The 23,962-nt window shown below is 39.5% G+C and overlaps 2 protein-coding genes across 7 annotated transcripts in view; both read right to left on the reverse strand.

Annotated features, from left to right (window-relative positions):
- MRAP2 (melanocortin 2 receptor accessory protein 2) overlaps window positions 1-15,460 on the reverse strand; it is a 130,203-nt gene extending 114,743 nt beyond the window's left edge. The window contains exon 1 of the mRNA XM_053222500.1: window positions 14,129-15,460. The gene's annotated coding sequence lies outside the window, so the exon portion shown is untranslated. The remainder of the gene's footprint in view (window positions 1-14,128) is intronic.
- A 2,643-nt stretch (window positions 15,461-18,103) lies between these two features.
- LOC106970150 (cytochrome b5 reductase 4) overlaps window positions 18,104-23,962 on the reverse strand; it is a 99,179-nt gene continuing 93,320 nt past the window's right edge. For 3 of the 6 annotated variants that reach the window (XM_027057334.2, XM_053222501.1, XM_027057332.2), the window contains exons 15-17: window positions 22,997-23,161; window positions 19,136-19,259; window positions 18,104-18,632 (exon numbers count right to left, since the gene is read on the reverse strand). In XM_027057334.2, coding sequence (XP_026913135.1) covers window positions 18,621-18,632; window positions 19,136-19,259; window positions 22,997-23,161 — 301 coding nt within the window. In that variant the 3' untranslated portion in view covers window positions 18,104-18,620. Of the gene's footprint in view, window positions 18,633-19,129; window positions 19,260-22,996; window positions 23,162-23,962 lie in introns of those variants that run through there. The other 3 variants (XM_053222502.1, XM_015066729.3, XM_027057333.2) reach the window with 2 other exon arrangements.

Here is a 23,962-nt window from a genome sequence, read left to right on the forward strand (position 1 = left end):
GCAATGACATGGATGGAGCTGGAGGATATTATGCTCAGCAAAATAAGTCAGTCATATGTGGAATTTGTAAGTCATACATGATTTCACTCATATGTGGAATTTAAGAAACAAAACAGATAAACACAGGGGAGGGGAAAAAAAGAGAGTGAGGCAAACCACAAAAGACTCTAAACTACAGAGAACAAACTGAGAGTTTCTGGAGGGGAGATGGGCAGGGGATGGGCTAAATGGGTGATGGGTATTAAGGAGATGACTTGTGATGAGCACTGGGTGTTGTAAGTTGGAAGTGATGAATCACTAAATTCTACTGAAACCAAAATTATACTCTATGTTAACTAACTAGAATTTAAATAAAAACATTTTTAAAAAGCACATTTCTTTACAAACTTAGAAGGAAATTTCCTTAACCTAATAAAACTTTTAACATAATAGTAAAATCATACTTAAAAAGAAGAATTTAAAAATCATTTGGTAAAATCAACATCATTAAACATTAAAAACAAAACTATTTGTATACACTGAAAACTACAGAAAGCTAATGAAAGAAATTGAAGAAGACACAAAAAAAATGGAAAAAGATTCTATGCTCCTGGATAGGAAGAAAAAATATTGTTAAAATGTCGATAGTACCCAAAGTAATCTACATATTCATTGCAATCCCTATCAAAGTAACACCAGCATTCTTCACAGACTAGAACAAACAATCCTAAAATTTGTATGGAAACAGAAAAGACCCCGAATAGCCAAAGCAATCTTGAAAAAGAAAACCAAAGCAGGAGGCATCACAATCCTGGACTTCAAGCTATACTACAAAGCTATAATCATCAAGACAGTATGGTACTGGCACAAGAACAGACACTCAGATCAATGGAACAGAATAGAGAACCCAGAAATAGACCCACAAACATATGGCCAACTAATCTTTGACAAAGCAGGAAAGAATATCCAATGGAATAAAGACAGTCTCTTCAGCAAGTAGTGCTGGGAAAACTGGACAGCGACATGCAGAAGAATGAACCTGGACCACTTTCTTACACCATGCACAAAAATAAACTCAAAATGGATGAAAGACCTCAATGTAAGACAGGAAGCCATCAAAATCCTCAAGGAGAAAACAGGCAAAAACCTCTTTGATCTTGGCCACAGCAACTTCTTACTCAACACGTCTCCGGAGGCAAGCGAAACAAAAGCAAAAATGAACTACTGGGACCTCATCAAAATAAAAACTTCTGCACAGGGAAGGAAACAATCAGCAAAACTAAAAGGCAACCGACAGAATGGGAGAAGATATTTGCAAGCGACATATCAGATAAAGGGGTAGTATCCAAAATCTATAAAGAACTTACCAAACTCAACACCCAAAAAACAAATAATCCAGTGAAGAAAGGGGCAAAGGACATGAATAGATACTTCTCCAAGGAAGACATCCAGATGGCCAACCGACACATGAAAAAATGCTCAACATCACTCATCATCAGGGAAATACAAATCAAAACCACAATGAGATACCACCTGACACCTGTCAGAATGACTAACATTAACAACTCAGGCAACAACAGACATTGGCGAGGATGTGGAGGAAATGGCGAGGATGTGGAGGATGTGGCGAGGATCTCTTTCGCATTGTTGGTGGGAATGCAAGCTGGTGCAGCCACTCTGGATAACAGTATGGGGTTCCTCAAAAAACTAAAAATAAAACTACCCTACAACCTGGCAATTGCACTACTAGGTATTTATCCAAGGGATACAGGTGTGCTGTTTCGAAGGGACACATGCACCCCCATGTTTATAGCAGCACTATCAACAATAGCCAAAGTATGGAAAGAGCCCAAATGTCCATCGATGGATAAATGGATAAAGAAGATGTGGTATATATATACAATGGAGTATTACTTGGCAATCAAAAAGAATGAAATCTTGCCATCTGCAACTACGTGGATGGAACTGGAGGGTATTATGTAAGTGAAATCAGTCAGTCAGAGAAAGACAAAAATTATATGACTTCACTCATATGAGGACTTTAAGAGACAAAACAGATGAACATAAGGGAAGTGAAGCAAAAATAATATAGAAACCGGGAGGGGGACAAAACAGAAGAGACTCATAAATATGGAGAACAAACTGAGGGTTGCTGGAAGGGTGGTGGGAGGGGGGATGGGCTAAATGGGTAAGGGGAATTAAGGAATCTATTCCTGAAATCATTGTTTCACTATATATATATATATATATATATATATATATATATATATATATGTGTATATATATATATATATATATATGCTAACTAATTTGGATGTTAATTTTAAAAAATAATAAATAATAAATAAATAAATAAATAAATAAAATAAAAACCCACAAAACTCTTTGCCAACTAGGAATAAAAAGAAATTTCTCTAACTTGATAAAATTCATAAAACTATAGCCATATCTTAAGTTGTCAAACATTAGAAGCATTCCTTTAAAATTAAGAATAAGCTAAAGACTTTTCACTATCACTCTTTTTTGGGAGGTGGTGTGGAGTCAACTTCAAGTATAGGAAGAAAGAAAAAGGAAATTATAGGTAAGAATTTTAAAGACAGAAACAAAACCATCATTATTCTCAGATAGTATTGATTATCTAAATAGAAACTCCAGAGAAAAACAGACCAATTATTAGAATTAGTAATTGAGATTAGAATGTAAACTAGACATATGATAAACATATAAAAACCAGCGCATTCCTACATACCAAAATATACATATACATATTTTAAAGTATATCATATACAAGACCAACAAAATATAAGGTACTAGAAATAAATCTAATGAAAATGTGCACATCTTTATGAAGGATATTGTAAAACTTTATTTTTTATTATTTTATTATTTTTTAAGTAATCTCTACACCCACCATGGGGCTCAAACTCACAATGCTGACATCAAGAGTCACATGCTCTACCAACTAAGCCAGCCAGAATCCCCTATAAAACTTTATTGAAGGGGCGCCTGCATGGCTCAGTCGGTTAAGCATTCAACTGTTGGTTTCAACCCAGGCCATGATCTCACAAGTTCGTGAGTTCAAGCCCCACATTGCGCACTGTGCTGGCAGTGTGGAGACTGCTCTGGATTCTCTCTCTCTCCCTCTCTCTCCCTCTCTCTCTGTCCCTCCCCTGCTCACGCTGTCACTCTCTCAAAATAAATAAATACACTTAGAAAAGACTTTATTGGAATACATTAAAGAAATTCTAAGTAAGTGGAGATGTAGACCATGTTCAATGATAATAATAAATATTGTATAGTTGTTAATTACCTGAAAATAAGTTATAAAGCCCATGTAACTCAGTCACAATCTCAACAGTATTGTTTATGGAACTTGACAACATTGTTTTAAAGCTTACATAGAAGAGCAAAGAACCAAGAGTGGACATGACAATTTTGGAGAACTTCTTCATTCTAGCAGCTATGTTGCTGTTTCTAAAGCTAGAAGAATTGAAACAGTGTGGTGCAGAGGGACCAAGAGACCTAGGCAGACAAAGAGACCTAGGAACAGAATAGAGAATTCAGGCATGGATGCATTCATATATGAAAACCTGGCAAATGACAGAAGTGGCTGTGCAAATAAAAAAGCAAAGGACAAAGTAGTCTAGTGTTTTCCACATCTTGTTTTACTGACAACTCACAGCAAGAAATATGTTTTCTGGTGGTCAGGAAGATGGCGGAGTAGGAGGATTCTTAGCTCACCTCATCCCACAGACACACGGAAATAATAGCTACATCTGCACAACTAACTCAGAGAGCAAAGTGAAGACTGACAGAATAGACCTTCCACAGGTCTACTGTAGCAAGAAGGCCACACCAAAAAGGGGAGGAGGGGCAGAGATGTGGCTGGGAACAAAACCTCTGGTGAGACAAACCACAAACGGTGGGAACACTACAAGCATGGAGAAGCAAGAGGATCAGCTCCCACACCAGGGATCCAGATCGAGTACTGAGAACATGAGTTGGGAAGTTGAGTCCCCATAACAGCTGGCTTTGTAAACCAGTCGGGCTAACTATGGTAGCTTTTAAGATCAGTGGGGCTTAATTTTGGGTACTTTAAAAGTCAGCAGGCTTAACTGGGAGAGCTGTTGGGGGAGGGGGATAGGACACTGAGTCCCTTAAAGGGACTTTAAGGGCCAACATAATAAATAGCTCAGCCCAAGACACAGTACAGAAGCAGCAGTTTGGAAAGCATCTGGGGTATAGTGGAGGAGATTTATTTACTAATCTCAGAATGTGAGCTGGAGGGGCAGAGTCTTCACGAAATGTCAAGAACAAAAGTATTGCAAGTGCCATTTCTCTTTCCCTCCTCCAGCCACAGCTGGAACCAGTGCAAACACCCTCCACCTATTGTGCCAGCACCACATGCCCCACCCTCCTCCCCCTGAGGACCTGCCCCCCCCCCACCTGCCCAGCAGGCAGTCATCTCTCCAAAGCAGCTCCAGCAAGGGCTGGTGCCACTCCAAAGGGACTCTTGTCCTGGGGAGCAAGGGAGATAACTAACTGTACACACCAGTGCACAGCTAGCTTGAGTGCTGATCCTGCCCGCTTATTAGCCTGCTGTGGCCTCAGACAGGCCCTTCAACAGTGTAGGGACAAAACTCTTCCCAGTGTACGCACAGCAGCCAAAGTGGATCATTGCAGCCAACTGAGCTGAAGGCAAACGCAGATCAGCCACAATGGAAGGTGCACACAGCCCACGTGGGGGCGCCTTGGAGCACCTGGTTCTGCTCACCAAAAACAGTACGATACTTAGGCATAAACTTGACCACGGAGGCAGAAGACCTATACTCTGAAAACTAGAAAATGTTGATGAAAGAACTTAAAGATGCCAAAAATAAATGGAAAGACATTCCATGCTCATGGTTTGGAAGAATTAATATTGTTAAAATGTCCACACTACCCAAAGCAATCTACAAATTCCATGAAATTCCTGTCAAAATACCAACAGTATTTTTATAGAACTAGAACAAATAGTACTAAAATTTGTATGGAACCACAAAAATACCTCAAATAGTTAAAGCAATCTTGAGAAGGAAGAACAAAGCTGGAGGAATCACAATTTCAGATTTAAAGTTATATTACAAAGCTATAATAATCAAAACATTATGGTACTGGCACAAAAAGAGACACGTAGATCAATGGAACAATGTAGAGAGTCCAGAAATAAACCCATGTTTATATGGTCAAATAATGATGAAGGAGGTAGGAATACACAATGGGGGAAAAACAGTTTCTTCAATAGATGGTGCTGGGAAAACTGGAAACTACATGCAACAGAATGAAACTGGACCACTTTTTACACCATACATGCTAATATCTCAAAATGGATTAAAAGCCTAAATGTGAGACCAAAAACCATAAAAATGATAGAAGAAAACATAGGCAGTAATCTCTTTGACATCAGCCTTCGCCACATTTTTCTAGATATGTCTCTTCAGGCAAGGAAAATAAAAGCAAAGTTAAATATTGGGACTACTTTAAGATAAAAAGCTTTTGCACAACAAAGGAAACCATTGATAAAACAAAAAGGCAACTTACTGAATGGGAGAAGATATTTTCAAATGATATATCCAAAATATATAAGGAACTTATATAACTCAACACCAAAAATGAAAATAAATAATCTAGTTTAAAAATGGATATACGGCCTGAACAGACATTTTTCAAAACAAACAAACAAACAAACAAACAAACCCCAAACATACAGATTGCCAACAGACACATGAAATGATGCTCAATGTCACTAATCAATCAGGGAGATGCAAATCAAAACCACAATGGGTATCACCTTATTCCTGTCCAAATGGCTAGAATTGAAAAGAGAAGAAATAACAAGAGGTGTTATTGAGGACGTGGAGAAAAAGGAAACTTCATGCACTGTTGGTGGGAATGCAAATTGGTAAAGGCTCTGTGGAAAACAGTATGGAGTTTCCTCAAAAAAATAAAAATAGAAATACCATACAATGCAATAATTCCACTACTGGGTATTTACCCAAAGAAAATAAAAACACTAACTTGAAAAGAAATCTGCACCCCTGTGTTTATTTTAGCATTGTTTATGATCGTTAATATATGGAAGCAACTCAAGGGTCTATTAATAGATAAAGAAGATGTTAATATATATACACAATGGAATATTATGCAGCCAAAAAAAGAATGAGATCTTACTTTTTTGTGACAACATGGATAGACCTAGAGGGTATTGTGCTAAATGAAACGTCAGACAGAGAAAGAGAAATATCATATTATTTCACTTACATGTGGAGTCTAAAAAACAAAACAAATGAACAAAGAAATAAACCAAAAAACAGACTCTTCAATAGACAGAACAAACTGGTGGCTCCCAGAGGGTATTAAGCGGCACAAACTTCCTGTTGTAAAATAAGTCAGGGGGAATAAAAGTACAGTATAGGGAATATAGTCAATAATATTGTAGTAACATGCAGTGACAGATGGTGACTGCACCATTGTAGCGAGCGCTGAGTAATATATAGAATTGTTGAATCAGTGTTGTATGCCTGAAAGTAATATAACACTATATGTTAATTATACTTCAATAAAAATTAAAAATAAACAATTTAAAAAACAAGTGCATTTTTTATCACAAACCAAACAGTGGTGTGTACACGCACGAATGTATGCATACAACTAAAACAGAAGATTCAAGAAATACAGTTACAATTACTATCTGCCATGCATTCTGGCATTTTCTATTCATCCCCATTTTATTAAACAAATAATTCCTGCTGCAACCCACAAAATTGATTTCATAACCATGACAGAGTTGTCGCCTTCGATTTGAAAATCTGCACTTGTACAAAAAGCATTCTTGATAAAGAGTTCTGTGCAGGAGAGTGCTGGTATGTCAAAAGAACAGTTTCCCCAGGGTTTGGGGGAGAGCTGGGCTGTAGTGTTGGCCCGTGACCACTACAAGCCAGCAGTGTGTTTACCAATCAGCTAACAAAGTTCCTGAGGATCTAACAATGGACTCTCATGAGTTGGTAGGAGGCAGCTTCAGAACACCGTGATTCGAGCCTAACTGGTTACACATATGGAAAAAAAAATAATGATTGGATCTCTACATCACATCACATGTGAAAATTGATTTCAGGTGAGCTAAATACCCGACATGTGAAGAATATTACACGTGACTGTGAAATGCACATGTTATAAAAAGTAAAAAACAAAAATTCCTGGGTAGAAAAGGATTTTAAATGATAGGAAAAGTTACTACTCAAATTTAGTAGAGGCTTTGAAAAGTAAAAGGTAAGGCAACCAGGAGACCTGACTGCAGGAACCTCTAGGCAGGAAAGAAAAGAGAAAGGAGATGGTATTCTCAGAACCTAAGGTAAGGACTCAGGCTGCCCAGCAGTCACTGAATGGAAAGGGCGGGGGGCATTCAGCAGAGTTGCAGCCATGATCCAGGCTGGACAAAGGGAGCTGGAATGGTAGAGACCCCACCAGAAGCAGAGTGGGTGGGGAGAAAGAGCCTGGTTTCTCCTCTTCAGTCTCCTATCTGTGCTTCCCATTTGCTGAATGAAAATGGAAGCCCGTCAGCAAGAGATCTTGGGAAATGTTTTTCAGAGATGAGCTCACTCTAAGAGGGGATGGCTGAGAAAGGATCTGAGAGCAAACAGGTAAATAAATGCCCAGCACATCAGGGGGATACATATTAAAGCTACACTGAGACCATTTCATATCCATCAGACCTGGAATACGTCTCAAGTTAAACGATTAAAAAGCATTTTAAGGATATGAAATGAACTCTCACATTCCGGGAGTGAGCAGGGAAACTGACACAGCCAATTTTGAAAGTGGAGTTGTTTTCCTTGCTAAACTTGAAGGTGCACACACCCTCTGTGACCTAGAAATTCTACTCCTTGATATAAATTTCTGAGAAAGTTCTCACATGTATGAACAAGGTGACATGTCCAAGAATATGAACCATTTGAGGATGGTAAAAAATTGGAACCCAGTGAAATGTCCATCAATAGAAGAAATGATTTTTAAAATATTATCTACTAATAATGGAATACTATATCACAGATAAAATGAATGAACTAGTGCTACATCTATCAACACGCGATAATCTCCTAAACCATGCTATTAAAGCAAGTAGCAGAAAACCATACACAATATCATTCACATTAAGTTTTAAAACAAAAGATGTATGTTCCATGGGGATATTGTTTAGGATAGGTACATAAATAGCAAAAGTATAAAGATATACATAGGTTTTATATATTTTGGATACCAACCCTTTATTGGATATGTCATTTACAAAGATCATCTCCCATTCAGTAAGTGGTTGCCTTTTAGTTTTGTTGTTTCCTTCACTGTGCAGAAACTTTTTATTTTGATGTTGTCCCAATAATTTATTTTTGCTTTTATTTCCCTTGCCCCAGGAGACATGTCTAGAAAAAAGATGCCATGGCCGATGTCAGAGAAATTATTGCCTCTGCTCTCTTCTAGTATTTTTATTTTCAGGTATCACAAGTAGGTCTTTGATCCAGTTTGAGTTTATTTTCATGTATGGTGTAAGAAAGTGGTCCAGTTCTCCCAGCACCATCTGTTGAAGAGACTGTCCTCTTCCCATTGTATATTCGTTCCTCTTTTGTTGGAGATTAATTGACCATATAATTATGGATTTATTTCTGGGTTTTCTATTCCAGTTGATTGATCTATGTGTCTATTTTTGTGCCATATTGTTTTGATTGCTACAGTTTTGTAATATGAGTCTGGAATTGTGATACCTCTATTTTTGTTTTTCTTTGCCAAGATTGCTTTGGCTATTCGAGGTCTTTTGTGGTTCCATACAAATTTTAGGATTGTTTGTTCGAGCTCTGTCAAAAATGCTTTTGGTATTTTGATAGGGATTGCATTAAACGTGCAAATTGCTTTGGGTAGTATAGACATTTTAACAATATTTGTTATTCCAATCCATGACCATGGAATGTCTTTCTATTTCTTTGTGTCATCTTCAATTTCTTTTATCAGTGTTTTATAGTTTTCAGAGTGTAGGTCTTTCACCTCTTTGGTTAGGCTTATTCCTAGGTATCTTATTGTTTTTGGTATACATGTAAATGGGATTGCTTTTTAAATTTCTCTTTCTGCTGCTTCATTATTAGTGTATATAAATTCAACAGATTTCTATATATTGAGTTTACCGAATTCATTCATTGGTTATAGCAGTTTTTTTGATGGTCTTTAGGGTTTTCTATCTGTAGCATCATGTTATCTGCAACTAGTGAAAGTTTTACTTCTTCCTTACCGGTTTGCATGTCTTTTATTTCTTTTTGTTGTCTGAATGCTGTGTCCAGGGCTTTCAGTACTACATTGAATAAAAGTGGTGAGAATGGACATCCTTGACTTGTTCCTGACCTTAGGGGAAAGGCTCTCAGCTTTTCACCATTGAAGATGAGGTTAGCTGTGGGTTTTTCATAGAAGGCCTTTATTCTGTTGATATATGTTCCCTCTAAATCTACTTTGTTGAGGGTTTTTTTTTTTTTATCATGAATGGATGTTGTATTTTGTCAAATGCTTTTTCTGTATTTATTGAAATGATCATACGATTTTTATCCTTTCTCTTAAAAAATGAGAAGACATGAACAGACATGCAGACAGCCAACAGGTACATGAAAAGATGCTCAACATCATTCATCATCAGGGAAATGCAAATCAAAACTACAATGAGATATCACCTCTTACCTGTCAGAATGGCTAAAATCAACAACACAAGAAAACAGTGTTGGTGAGGATGCGGAGAAAAACAAACCTGTATACCCTGTTGGTGGGAATACAAACTGGTACAGCCATTGTGGAAAACAGTATGGAGATTCCTCAGAAAGTTAAAAATAGAATTACCCTATAATCCAGTAATTGCACTACTGGGTATTTACCCCCAAAATACAAAAACACCAATTCAAAGGGATATATGCACCCCTATGTGTATTGCAGCATTATTTACAATAGCCAAATTATGTAAGCAGCCCATGTGTCCATCCATAGATGAATGGAGAAAGAAGATGTGGCATATATACACAATGGAATATTATTTAGTCACAAAAAAGAATGAAATCTTGCCATTTGCAACAACATGGAAAAAGCTAGAGAGTATACTGCTAAGTGAAATAAACAGAGAAAGACAAATACCATATGATTTTACTCATATGTGGAATTTAAGAAACAAAATAAAGGGAAAAAACAGAGAAACAAACCAAGAAACAGACTCTTAACTGTAGAGAACAAACTGATGGTTACTAGAGGGGAGTTGGTGGGGGGGATGGGTGAAATAGGTGAAGGGCAATATGAGTACAATTATGATGAGCACTGAGTAACGTGTAGAATTGTAAAATCACCATATTGTATGCTTGAAACTAATATAACACTGTATGTTATCTACACTGGAATTAAAATTAAATACTTAATTTAAAAAAGATACACGGGAAGGATAAATACAAAATTCAGAGTAATAGTAACTCTGGGAGTGGTATAGAGGAAAATGGGATCATGGAGTGGTCCCCAGGAGTCTTCAACAATATTTAGATGCTTTGTTTCTCAAGCTAGGTAAGCAATACTTGCTTGTTCATTGCATTTTCTCTTTACCTTTTGGTGTGTCTGAAATATTTGGTTTTTATTAAAAAGATAAGGAAGCACTATCATCAAAACCTAATGTTTGTCAAAACTCTGCAATGTGTTTGTAACAACTCATAACATGCAGCTGGTATAAGAGATAGCAATGGTTCATACATTGTCCATTAATTGATTTTTTTTATTTTTTATTTTAGAGAGAGAGAGAGAGAGCACAAGCGGGGAAAGAACAGCAGAGGGGGAGAGAGACAGAATCCCAAGCAGGCTCCACATTGAACGTGGAGCTCAATCCCATGACCCTGGGATCATGACCTGAGCCGAAATCAAGAGTTGGACACTCAATCAACTGAGCCACCCAGGCACCCCTCTTCATTAATTAATTACTCCACATGTTTCTGAACTTACCAAAAACTTGTGAGATTTCCTCTGAACATTGCAGCTTCTTTGTTTCATCAAGTACATGAAAAGCCAGAATGTTTTGAGATAGTATCAGTGGCTAACACTTATTAAGCACCTACCCTGCTCAAGACACCAATCACCCCCACTATATCATAGGAGAAAAACATGGCACCAAGAGACTCTGGCAATTTCCCAAAGCCACCCAGAAGAGCAGGGACAGACTGGGCTCCAGAGTCTTCACTCTACTTTCTCTTTTGCCTCTCCCAGAGAAGCCATTATTTTTCTTTCTCACTTCTGAATAATTTTTAAACAAGTACAGATGAAATAAGTGCTTCTGACGGTTTCTGGAACTGACGATAGAGAAAAGCTCTGTAATTTCATAGACTGAAAGACAAAATTCAGAGAGCTTCCTCAGGAGAAGGGAGGCCACCCGATCAGAATACCTGGCCCCGAGGCCCTGAAATAGCTGCCACCACCAGTTGTGTGACCGTGGGCAAGCTCATCAGACCAAGCGAATTCTAGACCCAGCTCTACCATTTCCAACTCATTACTTGGCTTTCTTAAGCCTCCTCACCAAATAGAAATAATAATACCCACCTTTTCAGTTTTGTCTGAGATAAATGAAAACATGCATAATGCCAGGTCTGTAACCTCCCTGAGACTGTTACCCTCTGGGCAGAGCCAATGATGCCCATCTTTTGTCGAATCCACAGTCACCCTGCATTTGAAGTGGACCATCATGGAAGAAGGATTTATACCATAGAAATTGGCTATTTCTACATCTCAGGGTTTGTTTTTTGTTCTTGTGATTTTTTTGACAGCTGGTTGTTAAGCATTTACCAGCACCCCCTGCAAGTGTTGTTGGGAGCTGCTTTGTCGAATTGAAAAGCACTATATAAATATTAGCTACTCTTATTTAAGATTTCATGACCAACAGAACAAAAAGAGAACTTTTAAGAGTGAAAACGTCTCCCATGAGAATATTGTTCTACATCTCGCAGAACACCTCGTGCAGTACACAGACTTAAGGCCTTCCTCTGCATCCCAAGCTAGTATGGTGGGACTCCCGGAACCAGTGGGTTTCTCAGGAAGTCAGTCCAGTGCAATGGGGCAGAGCTCCGGGGTTTTGTTATGAGTGAGCTGATGGTATCTGCAACACGTTGCTTTTGACCCTTGTGCCCTGTTCTTCCTGAAACCCCAGTGAGTACTGAGAACCCTGTCTTTTGTTTCCTTTGCCACTCCCTAGCTGGGTGCTGGAATACCTTCTTCTAAAGGTTCATTGGACAGAATTCCCATCTCATCGAAGGTTAACAATAATACATTTAAGATTTTAAATTTTAAGTAGATATGCTTAAAAACACCACACTTAATATATGAAAGGTAATGATGAAAATCTAGATGTGTAATGATTTCTGGGATTTTGTTTTCTAAACAGCACAAGAATGTGCTCTTCTGAAGATTGCCTTGTGACATTTCTTGTATAAATAAAATATTACCTTGCTCAGAAAGTGGAAAATCCTCATAACAAACACCTGAATATATTTTACTAAAAATTTCAGCAGGCTTTTTCCCTTGGACATGTTTAAAGAGCAACTGCAGAGCATAAATAACTGCTTTTCTCAGCATGGTCTAAATGAGAGGAAATGGAATTGTAATGAAGTCTACACGGGCTGCTTCAGCAAGTACTACAGATACAAACACTCCCTTTGCTATTCTAATCAACATTGGGCTGACATGGCTGATTAGAAATTCCCAACTCAGAACATAGCTCTTTGAATTGGAGAAAAAAATGTTGCCATCTCATTTGCAGATTTAACTCCAAGTGTCCAGTTGCTACAAAGCAATGGACAGAATGTACTGCATATAAATGGTTTGTTCCTCTTGATAGCCAAGCTTACAGAAATTGCATATGGATTTTACTTGCCTACATGGTGACAGACTTATTATTTAATGTGTTTTCCACTGAAGTAGAATTGTCATCCGCTGCCTGCCTCTCAGCCTGTCCGCTCTCGAATGCTCCCCCAACTCTGCCATTAGAGTTCTCTTCCTAAAATTTCAGTCATTCACAGTTCAACTTCACAGTTGCCACCTGTACTCTTATTTCACATTTTTATTTTGGTCAAATCTAAATAGCTCTAACCTTATTTTGGCCCTAAGCACTAATAGCTGTGAAAGCACACATGATATGCTGCCACACAATGGAAGAAAATACAAAATCTATATGATAATGCCTTATATAGAGAGTATATAAAGTTACAACTTTATATACTCAGTTTTAGCTGAGTTACAACTCAGTAACAAGAAGAAAAACAGTCCAATTTAAAAATGGGCAGAATGTGGAGGGATGGGCTAAGTGGGTGATGGGCACTAAGGAAGGTACTTGCTGGGATGAGCACTGGGTATTATATGGAAGTGATGGATCGCTGGGTTCTACTCCTGTAACCAATACTACACTGTATGTTAACTAACTTGAATTTAAATAAATAAATTTAAAATTTAAAAAAAATGAAAATGGGCAGAAGACTTAAACAGATACCCTACAAAAGACAACACACCAATGGCCAATAAGCACATGATAATATGTTCAACATCACTAGGCATCAGACAAAAGCAAATTAAAATCGCAGTAAGATACCAGTACACTCTAAAATTTAAAAGATTAATAATTCGAAGTTCATGAGGATGTAGAAAACCTGAAAATCTCATAAAACACTGGTGCGACTGCAAAATGGCACAAATATTTTTGGGAAGAAACCCTGGCATATCCTTAAAAGTTTGAAACAGTATATTCAAAAGCACAATTATCTAACTAGTAAGTATTTTTCTCTACATCAGAGATAGAAATATATACAGGGGCGCTTGGGTGGCTCAGTCGGTTAAGCGTCCGACTTCAGCTCAGGTCATGATCTCACAGCTTGTGGGTTTGAGCCCTATGTCGAGCTCTGTGCTGACATCTCAGAGCCGGGAGCCCACTTCGGATTCTGTGTCTCTCTCTCTCTCTGCCCTTCCCCCAACCGCAGTATGTCTCTCTCAAAAATAAATCAACATTAAAAAACATTTTTTAAAGAAATATATACAGAACAAAACAGGGTTAAAAAAAAGTCAAATATATAGTTACCGTATGACTCCAAGTTGTGCTTCTCGTTATCTGTCCAAAGGAAATTAAAAAATACATCCACAGAAAGATTTGGACATGAATGTTCTGGGGACCAGGGACTGTTCTGGGGAATGGCAAGCTTCCCTGAGTGACATCTCATTCTAAGAACCGAGTGCTTGCAGGAAGCGTGGATGTGGCCGCCTACGGTGCTCTCAGCTTGCCTGGTATGGAACCATTGCCTCATCAGCAGGGCCCCAGTCTTAGTGTGTTGCCTCACAGATAAAACCTCCACACCATGCACGAGTGGTGACGGGGTGGCAGAAGAGAACCTTGACCAGGAAAGAAAACCTTCTTTTTGCGTTTTGGACGGATCGCTCTGGTATTGTTTTGAGCTCTGTCACACTGGCAACCCTGGGTGAAAAGAATTCACAGTAAGACCAGAGCCGAAAGATACCAAGCGATTGGCACTGGTTAAGGTTTCTCTTTTCTTTTTTAAGTTATTAGAATTTTAAATATAGTAGGCCGGAGTCTGGTTCATGTGGTTCCTCAGTAGATACGGCCCCAGACAGGACAAGTTTATGTGGCAGAGGTAGCAGACCACAGAGGAAGTGTGACCGAGCCTTTGCCTCCAGAATGAATATGGAAGTGGAGCATTCTGGAGTGTGACAGCGCCCTGCACTCCTGTCCCATTCTATCACGCCGAGGTAAAAAGTGAGAGCCCAGAGCAGTGTCTAGACAGAACATAGTCTTACCTTGGACAATTTCTGTTCTCTTTGTAGACTGTGGTAGGCAGAATGCTCATCCTTAAGTGTCAATCCCTAACGCCTGCAAACTGTAATATGTTACATTAAACAGCAAAAGGCTCTGCAGCTGTTAAACAAGATTTTACGATTGGGAGATTATTCTGGTTTGTGGGTGGGCCCAATCTAATCATGTGAGCCCTTAGTAGTAGCGAACTTTCTCCAGCTGGGGCAAAAGATATGGCAGAAGGGAAATAGGGCGAGATTTGAAGATTTGAATCCCGAGAGGGACTGGATGGGCCAGTGCTGGAGTGGCCACAAAGAAAGCACGGGAAGGAACGTGGGCAGCTTTTACAAAAAGACCAGCCCCCAGCTGACAGCTAGCAAGGAAATGGGGAACTCCATCCTACAGCTGCAAGGCATTGAATCCGGCCAACAACCTCGATGACCTAGAAGCACAATCTTCCCCAGAGCCTCTAGGGAAGACTGCAGCCTAATTGAACAACCTAATTTCAGCCTTGGGAGGCCTTCCGCAGAGGACCCAGCTGAGCCCCGTTGTGCCCAGACTTCTGAGCCATGAAACTGTGAGATAATAAATGGGTGCTGTTTTGAGTCACTAAGCTTGTGGTAATTTTTCTGGCAGCAGTAGAAAACTAATACATAAACTTAATTCATTTATTTTTTGAGAGAGAGAGACAGAGAGTGTGAGCAGGGGACGGGCAGAGAGAGAGGGAGAGACAGAATGTCAAGCAGGCTCTGTGCTGCTTGAGCCCGACACAGGGCTCAAACTCACAAACCATGAGATCATGACCTGAGCCAAAAACTAAGAGTTGGACGCTTAAGCAACTGAGCCACCCAAGCACCCCAAATATTTATTTTTGAGACAGCATGAGTGGGGGAGGGTCAGAGAGAGAGGGAGACACAGAATCCGAAGCAGGCTCCAGGCTCTGAGCTGTCAGCACAGAGCCTGTCATGGGGCTGGAATCCACAGACTTTGAGATGATGACCTGAGACAAAGTTGGACGCTTAACCGACTGAGCCACCCAGGTGCCCCAACACATTTTTTTTAAATTTTTTTTTCAACGTTTATTTATTTTTGGGACAGAGAGAGACAGAGCATGAACGGGGGAGGGGCAGAGAGAGAGGGAGACACAGAATCGGAAACAGGCTCCAGGCTCCGAGCCATCAGCCCAGAGCCTGACGTGGGGCTCGAACCCACGGGCCGCGAGATTGTGACCTGGCTGAAGTCGGACGCTTAACCGACTGCGCCACCCAGGCGCCCCTACATTTTTTTTTTTAAAGCAAGCAAGCAGAATTCTTAGGCAAAAGTGATTTTGAATTCCCTTTTCTTATTGCAAACATGTGATGTAGGAGTCTTAATGTTTGATCAAAAAAGTCTTAATCTTTGATCAAAAAAGAAGTTACAATCCATATTTCCACCTGTGCCCCTCAGTATATGGCTGTATACAATGGGAGAATGAAGCTCTATGCAGGGTATTTTCTCTCTAAGGTCTTCTAGAAGACCCTAGAGTGGAGGATGGATTTCAGTGAGATCAAGACTGTAACCAGGATACTGTCCTAATCCAGTTGAGGGACGATAGGGCAGGGCTAGCTGCTGTGGTGAAGTCAGTTTGGAAAGAGAGACACTGGTTCCAAATGGCTCTGGAAGAGCCAGTTAGGTGGAAGGTAATCCCAGTGAATCTGAGAATGCAAGAGGAGAGGCTTGGGGAGCAATGCCCGTGGTATGAGTTGATTATGGGGGAGGGGGTACTTGTGGAACATCCATGTAGCATCCAGGAGATGTGTGGATATTGAATACTGAAGCTCAATGATTCTCAGAGACGCCAATTTGGGAATAAGTAACACACAGGTTCAGAAGATGCTTATTATGAGTTCCCTTTTGCTTTAAAACACAGTAAGAAGAGGAATGTGGAAGAAAGAACCAGGATTTTGTTTGAGGTCATTAGAAAAGGATTGGAGAGGGGTGCCTGGGTGGCTCAGTCGGTTAAGCGGCCGACTTTGGCTCAGGTCATGATCTCACAGTCCGTGAGTTCGAGCCCCGCGTCGGGCTCTGTGCTGACAGCTCAGAGCCTGGAGCCTGTTTCAGATTCTGTGTCTCCCTCTCTCTGACCCTCCCCCGTTCATGCTCTCTCTCTGTCTCAAAAATAAATAAACATTAAAAAAAAAAAAAAAGGATTGGAGACAAAAAAGGACAGAAAAGATGAGACAACTGTTGGGTGAGGTGGAATTGATAGATTTACTAATAAACTACAAAACAGGCATGCCTAGAGGGTTCATGATCTCTCTTAGAGGAGAAAAAGGAGATGGCAGGGAGGCAGAAGCTGGAGAACGTTCGTGTTAGCCACGAGGGCTCAGGACGGCTCTGTCCTGCCTGGGTGAATGACAGTGTGCCTGGAGGTGGATACCCAAGAGGAAGGCACAGGAAAGGATTCCACCAGCCACCTGCACACATGCGCCTTCATCAACTGGGTATTTGTCATTTCAGGAATGCAAATCTATTGTGTTTCTCCTGAGTATATCATTCAGTGAAGATTTAGCTATTCACATCATTTTCAGGAAAATTGGAGCTGGCTCCCTGCACCCCCATTTCTGTGCACACAGAGCTGCTGTATTGACTAAGACTGAAAAAAATCTGAGTTAGCTTCAGCAGTAACCACCCATGCATTCAACAGTTTCTTCTGGAAAAGCTCACGGTGACTCTTGACACCCTCTGCTAAATCCCAATCTGTGAAAATATTTGAAGCCTGCGCACAGCAGCTGGAGGAAAGAATGAATCACCCACACACCAGAGCTCACGAGGGCTCCCTGCTGAACTACCAGCTGTGGGGAAAGCAGCCAGCCAGGGAAGGTACCATTTAGGACACAGTGTTCTAGATGGGCTCAAAAAGAATTAAAATTTAACCCATTCCAGAGCACCAAAGGATTATTTTAGGTCATGGGACCAGATGCTATACTTTCATTACATTTCCTGATGCCCCTAATTTTGGCTAAGAATTGAAATAGTTGTTAAGATTCTCTTAGACTCTCTCACACATCTAATTGCAAGCTGCAGATATGAAATGTCTCCAGAATCTTTTCCTGCTGCCTTTTTAAGTCCCCCTTAGACACCCATCCAATATTGTTGAATTCAAACACATTTCTACCACAAGAATTAAAAAGTACTTAAGTATACGTTTATTCTACTCGGTATCAATGCCACACACACACACACACACACAATGTTTCAATCACTTAATAAGTTAAAACATTCCATGTTTTAATAGTTAATAACAAGGACATAAATGATCATTTCCTGAGTTAACAGTGCAATGTAAAATTTAATCTGTATTGCTAATAAGACATTTTACAGCATAGAAATGTGATCAAAATGATCATTTACTTTATCATGTCATAAAACACCAGAGTTTCCTGTAGTACAGTGATACACTTTAAATGGTAAGGAAGTCTGTGACTCATCACAAAAGACACCTGTATGTACTTGTTGCCATGGTCGATTCCAGGTCAAATATCAATAGCAAAATAAGTTATGGTACAAAATAAAGTCAACAAGTTGCCTCTACTGAAGGAACATTTGATTTCATTGAAGAAACTGAAACCTGGATTCTAGTTAACCTTTTAGTTAGTATGTACAAAAATGTTCTCTTAAAAAATACTAAGTAATCACAAATTTAGACAAAACAGTTGAATAAAGGACGATGACAGCTCTTCATTATGCTGTAAAACTATGGATCTCCTCTTTGGAAAAGTTCCTATCACGCAGCAACCTGGAAAACAAATAAAAAGTACATGTTTCTTTGGCAAAATGTTTAAAAATAAAGAAGATCAAAGTTGACCGTCATAACCATAGTATTTTTTCATTTTCCCCGCTTAGTATGCACTTTCTCTTCAAATATCTAGTCAGTGTTCAAATTTTCAACTGTCTCATAAATGCCATAATTCTAAAGTTTGTTTAATGCCAACTAAAATCTACTCAGTGTGATTAGCTGATGTCTTTTAGGTATCTTTTAGGGATCTGTGAGATCCCTTCCATCTCTCTCTCTCTTCGTCCTGTGATTTCTTTGTTGACAAAACCAGATTTTTAGGTCTTGCGCCACCCAGAGTCTCCATTTTGCTGCATCTCTGTGGTATACTTTAATAATATGTTGCCGTGTCTCTTATTTCCCACATTTTAATAATTGGATCTCGAGGCTTGATCAGATACGGGTTCAATTCTTTTTGACAAGACTATCTCCTAGGTAGTGTTCTTCCATCAGGAGGCTCATCATACCTGGTTGCCTCTCTTTTTGGACGCTAACAACCATTGGGGATCTACGTATACACCCATTAGTTCATGAGGGACTGAAGTTGGTGATACTCCTGTAACTCTTTCTTCATTTATCAGCTGAGGAATTCTATAGAGAAAAACGAACATCTGCTAATTTATTATGTAGTTGCCCAGTGGCACACCTCACAGAAAAGGCAGACTAAATGCTTCCCCCCCCCTTTATTCACCAGTTTTCAGAGTAAGGAGTTGATCCCCCAGCACTCTATCCTCATTCTCCCAAACTGAACAAGACAAGCAGAAATGTTGCTGAAGTATAATTCAATTTGGAAAACAGTATAGAGACTGAAATCTTAGAAGTAGCTCTGTTTAAAATGTGGCTGAAACTAGAGAAGGCCAAATACCATATGATTTCACTCATGTGGAATTCAAGAAGCAAAACAAACAAAGAAAAAAGAAACCAAAAAAAGAAAAAAAGAAAAAAAGAAAGACTCTTAAATACAGAGAACAAACTGATGGCTGCCAGAGGGGGGCAGGGAGGGGGGTGGGTGGGTGAAACAGGTTGAGCACTGAGTAATGTACAGAAATGTTGAATCATGGTGTATGCCTGAAACTAATATAACACTGTATGTTAATTATACTTCGGTAAAAAAGAAGAAAACGAAGTCGAAAATAAAAACATTTATTTAGTACTTGCTATATATGTAGTCACTGTGCTATGCACTTCACATTCCTAAGTATTATAATTTATTCCCTTGTACAGGTGAGTGTACTAAAGCTTAGAAAGGTTAAGTATTTGGTTCTAGGACATGTGACTTGTGATTACAGATGCTTACAAGTGGCAGAGCTGGGATTCAAACGCAAATCAGCGGCTTCTAGGCAAACACATATATTCAGACAAAGTAAGGGTGTGCGCAGGAGTCACGGGGCCAACTCCGTGCAATGGTCAAGCCTCTCACTGTTTGGACTCACCTACCTTTCTAGCCACACTTTCTGTCCCTGCCTGGCCAAACCAGGCTAGTCTTCTGCATACCTGCCCCTTAATGGGTCTGCTTGTTCCTCGGCCCATCCAACCCTTCCCCGCTTCCTGTGACTGGCAGCATTTTGGCCGTCACTCAAACAACAGGTCCTTCCGACCATGCAGCAACTCTCCCTCCAATACACGCCTGCCCAGGTGTAACTTGCCTCTTCCTGAATTTCCTTAACACTTGGGTTCCACCTCTAGTAAGAGGGTTTATGATATTCAGAGTCATATTTTAGTTATTAATGCATGCATTTGCTTCCACCACTAGACAGTGTGGGCCTCGATACCAGAGCCTGTTTTATTCATCTGTGCCACAAACACAGTGGGGATTTGGTAGATGAAAGCACCTTTACTGAGCAAGTGATTATCTTGCTCTTTATATCACAATAAAATCAGTTTCTGAGTCTGTCTCTTATCATATCCTACAAACCTAACGAATTTTCACCAAATATGGAGACTGTGTTTGAAATGGTTATACTTCTGTAGCAGACATGAGATTCATTTTGGAGGGCCTGAAGGAGTGAGAATCGCCCCCAAAGGAGTCATTTTTCAGGACAGCAAAACCTATGATCTAATAAGAGACCCACATAAATGTCAAGTAAGAGACACAAGACATTCATTAAGATGATCGAGACGAGGAAATCAAAGAAACAGGAGTCCTAAATTACAAGTCACAGGGCAGAGGCTATGAACTGCCAAGTACAGGCATGTTCAGAGATACTGTGGATTCAGCTTGTAGACCACTGCAATAAAGTAAATATCAAAATACGGAGAGTCAAATAAATTTTTTTGTTTTCCAATGCATAGCAAAGTTCTATTTACACTACAGTCTATTCAGTGTGCAACAGCATTGTGTCTAAAAAACAATGTACATACCTTAATTAAAAAAATACTTCACTGCTAAAAAAAAATGCTAACCATCGTCTGGGCTCTCGGCAAGTTGTAATCACCAATCACAGATCACCATAACACACGTGAGAATAATGCAAAAGAGTGAAATACTGTGACAATTACCAAAATGTGACACAGAAATACTGTTGGCAGGACAGCAACAATGGACTTGTGTGACGCAGGGTTGCCACAATCTGCAGTATGTAACAAAAATGCAGTATGTGTGAAGCACAGTAAGTAGAGAGAAATAAGAAAAAGGTATGTCTGTACTATTTGAATTAAGCTACATCTCACAAGGCAATTCTGTGCAGCATGTTCAATTGTGAGCAAAAGCAGGGATCCATACATGACCAGTGATCCCCCTGAGCAATTCTTGTCAAGCCAGCTAGCAGCATGGAAAGATTAGCTCTGAGGTAAAGCTGAGAAAATAAAGCTGTAGAGATTACATTCAATTTTATAAATGCAGAAGTACTAAGATCTTGGCTATCTTCTATTCAATTACACATAGACTGAGGCTCCGGAATGCAAGGAAGTGGGTATGCAAATGAAGAGCCTGAAAATAGCCCATTGTTCATGGGAGAAAACAACACACTTCTAATAGGAGGCTGTACCAGGGATTCTTCCTCAGTCAGTTAATTGGGCTAAGTGGCCTTAAAGACACAGTCTCTTTCAATGCTGAAGAGTTTATGATTCACATCATTTAAAATAATAATTAAATTGCAGTCTGCTATGAAGTAAGCATTAAGATACATTTAAAATAGCAGTGTCAGGGCGCCTGGGTGGCTCAGTTGGTTAAGCGGTTAAGCGTCCAACTTCGGCTCAGGACATGATCTTGGGGCTTTGGAGTTCGAGCCCTGTGTCGGGCTCTGTGCTGACAGCCTGGAGCCTGGAGCTTCCTTCGGATTCTGGGTCTCCCTCTCTCTGCCCCTTCCCCAGCTCACACTCTGTCTTTCTTTCTCTCAAAAAAAATAAACATTAAAAAAAATTTTTTTTAAATAGCAGTGTCAACAAAGTAAAAGAATGTAGCCTTTAGCCTTTTTCTTTCTGAAAAATTATTTTACTTCAAATCATACTGTTAGTCTTCACTATAAATTTAATAGTTTTGTTCCAGCTTTGAAAGATTAAAAGTTTAAACAGTAATTTTTTAAAAAATTTGAAGTTGAGAGTGGTTATACAAAAGAACATTTTTTCTGAAGGTATTACAATCCAGAAATAAAATTCAATTTAATTAAAATACTTTTTTAAATGCAACATAGAGAGAAACATTTCTCAATGCATGTACTGAGGTCAATATGTTTCTTAATTAAAATTAAAAATAGTGAGAGAGAAAAGTAACCAGAAAATGTGAGGTTTAGTCATATCTCAAACAAGGAAAAACAGGGTAGTTGAGGCAGTCATATTTTAAAATCACCTATACACCCAACAGTGCCTACATAAATAATGAAATATTTTAAAGTGTCATTTTAGATTTAAATCACAGCCAGGTGAATTTCGAGTAAGATGAACACTACCATTGATGCTTCGTCATCCAGTGTCAACTTGGAGTCTTAGCTTATTTATGTTCTAGTCTCTCCTTTTGTCTTGACGTCTGGCTTTCAATCCCTGTATTATTTACTAGCTTTTGCTTAACTGCAGAGAATGAAGAAAGGTGGAAAGTTGCAACAAGATGAACAATGCTTATTAATTATGTCCCAGATAAGAAAGTGGCACCATGTATCCACACTGCCAGTCATTAGCAATGATCATCATCCACATCTAGCTCTATGCATAATCCTGGCCTCCAACCTCTCACCTGCATGAAGGTTAAAAACTACTATTTTCTGAGGCTGTAACCAACTATTGTAGTGCAGGTTTGTATGAATGGGAAGAACAGAGCTAAGTCGATTGCTTCTTATGGAAGATTTTCATTTCACAGTGTTGGGCATTCTTTTCCATACCACATTGCTACTCACCGTATTCCTTGTTCTGTAAATGGGGTTGGTCCACAAATGCAGATGAGGACTTTGGATTTGTCGGAACTTCTTTTCAAAAATTCAGAAAGAAGAGCTGGTGAAATGTGTCCCCATTTGCCATTCCATTCAGAAGTGGGTGCTGAGAGAACAAATTCAACATCAAATCTGGAGGAAAGAAACATTTTTTTAAGCCTATTATTTGAACATATTATTAGCATGTTTTAAGTTCATGAAAACATTTTCTTTTTTTCCCCTTGAGAACAACTGAATACCTAAACTGTAGTGTATGAAGTGTATAAATTGATACACTTGCTAGAAAAGCACTAGAACAGATGATAAGCAAAAGTTTAACAAAAACATATAGGTAAATCCGTATTTACTAAGGGTTAACTTTTGCTACGAATAAGAAGAGTAATCTGGCGTTATTTACTGAACTCACTAGAGAGTTCCAAGGGATCTCAAAGAACTCCACATTTCTGTTCATAATCTGCCTGTATAAATCACAGAACAGAGCAATTACCATTGGCATGTGCGTTTTAATCTCCGACGCAAACCTCTCCAACGAGCTCCAGACCCAAGAGCCTACTGGACTCATTTCTTGCTGTCTTCAACATCAACTTATGATCTCCCTATCCCACACCCGAGGTTATCTTTGTGAACGGTGCCATGGTCCACTTGGTTGCAAAAGCCAGGAGCTTGGGATTCATCCAGGAGACCTTTCTCTGCCTCACCTGCCATAAGCATATCCTCACCAAGTCCTGGCTCCTAACTGTGTGTCTACTTGGCTCAGTCTTCACGTGCTGCCCATCCTCTTCCTGAAATGCTTCTACTAAGCCCCCCACCCCCCTTCAGTTCTTAGCTCAAGCATCATTTCCAAAGGGGGAAGCACTGCAGCCCACAGTGCTCTGTTATATGTGTTGTAGGAATGCTTTCCTTTCCCTTTTCTTCGCAGCCCTTACTTCGGCC

This window comes from Acinonyx jubatus, chromosome B2 (genome assembly GCF_027475565.1).
Source record: "Acinonyx jubatus isolate Ajub_Pintada_27869175 chromosome B2, VMU_Ajub_asm_v1.0, whole genome shotgun sequence".
Classification (NCBI taxonomy): Eukaryota; Metazoa; Chordata; class Mammalia; order Carnivora; family Felidae; genus Acinonyx; species Acinonyx jubatus.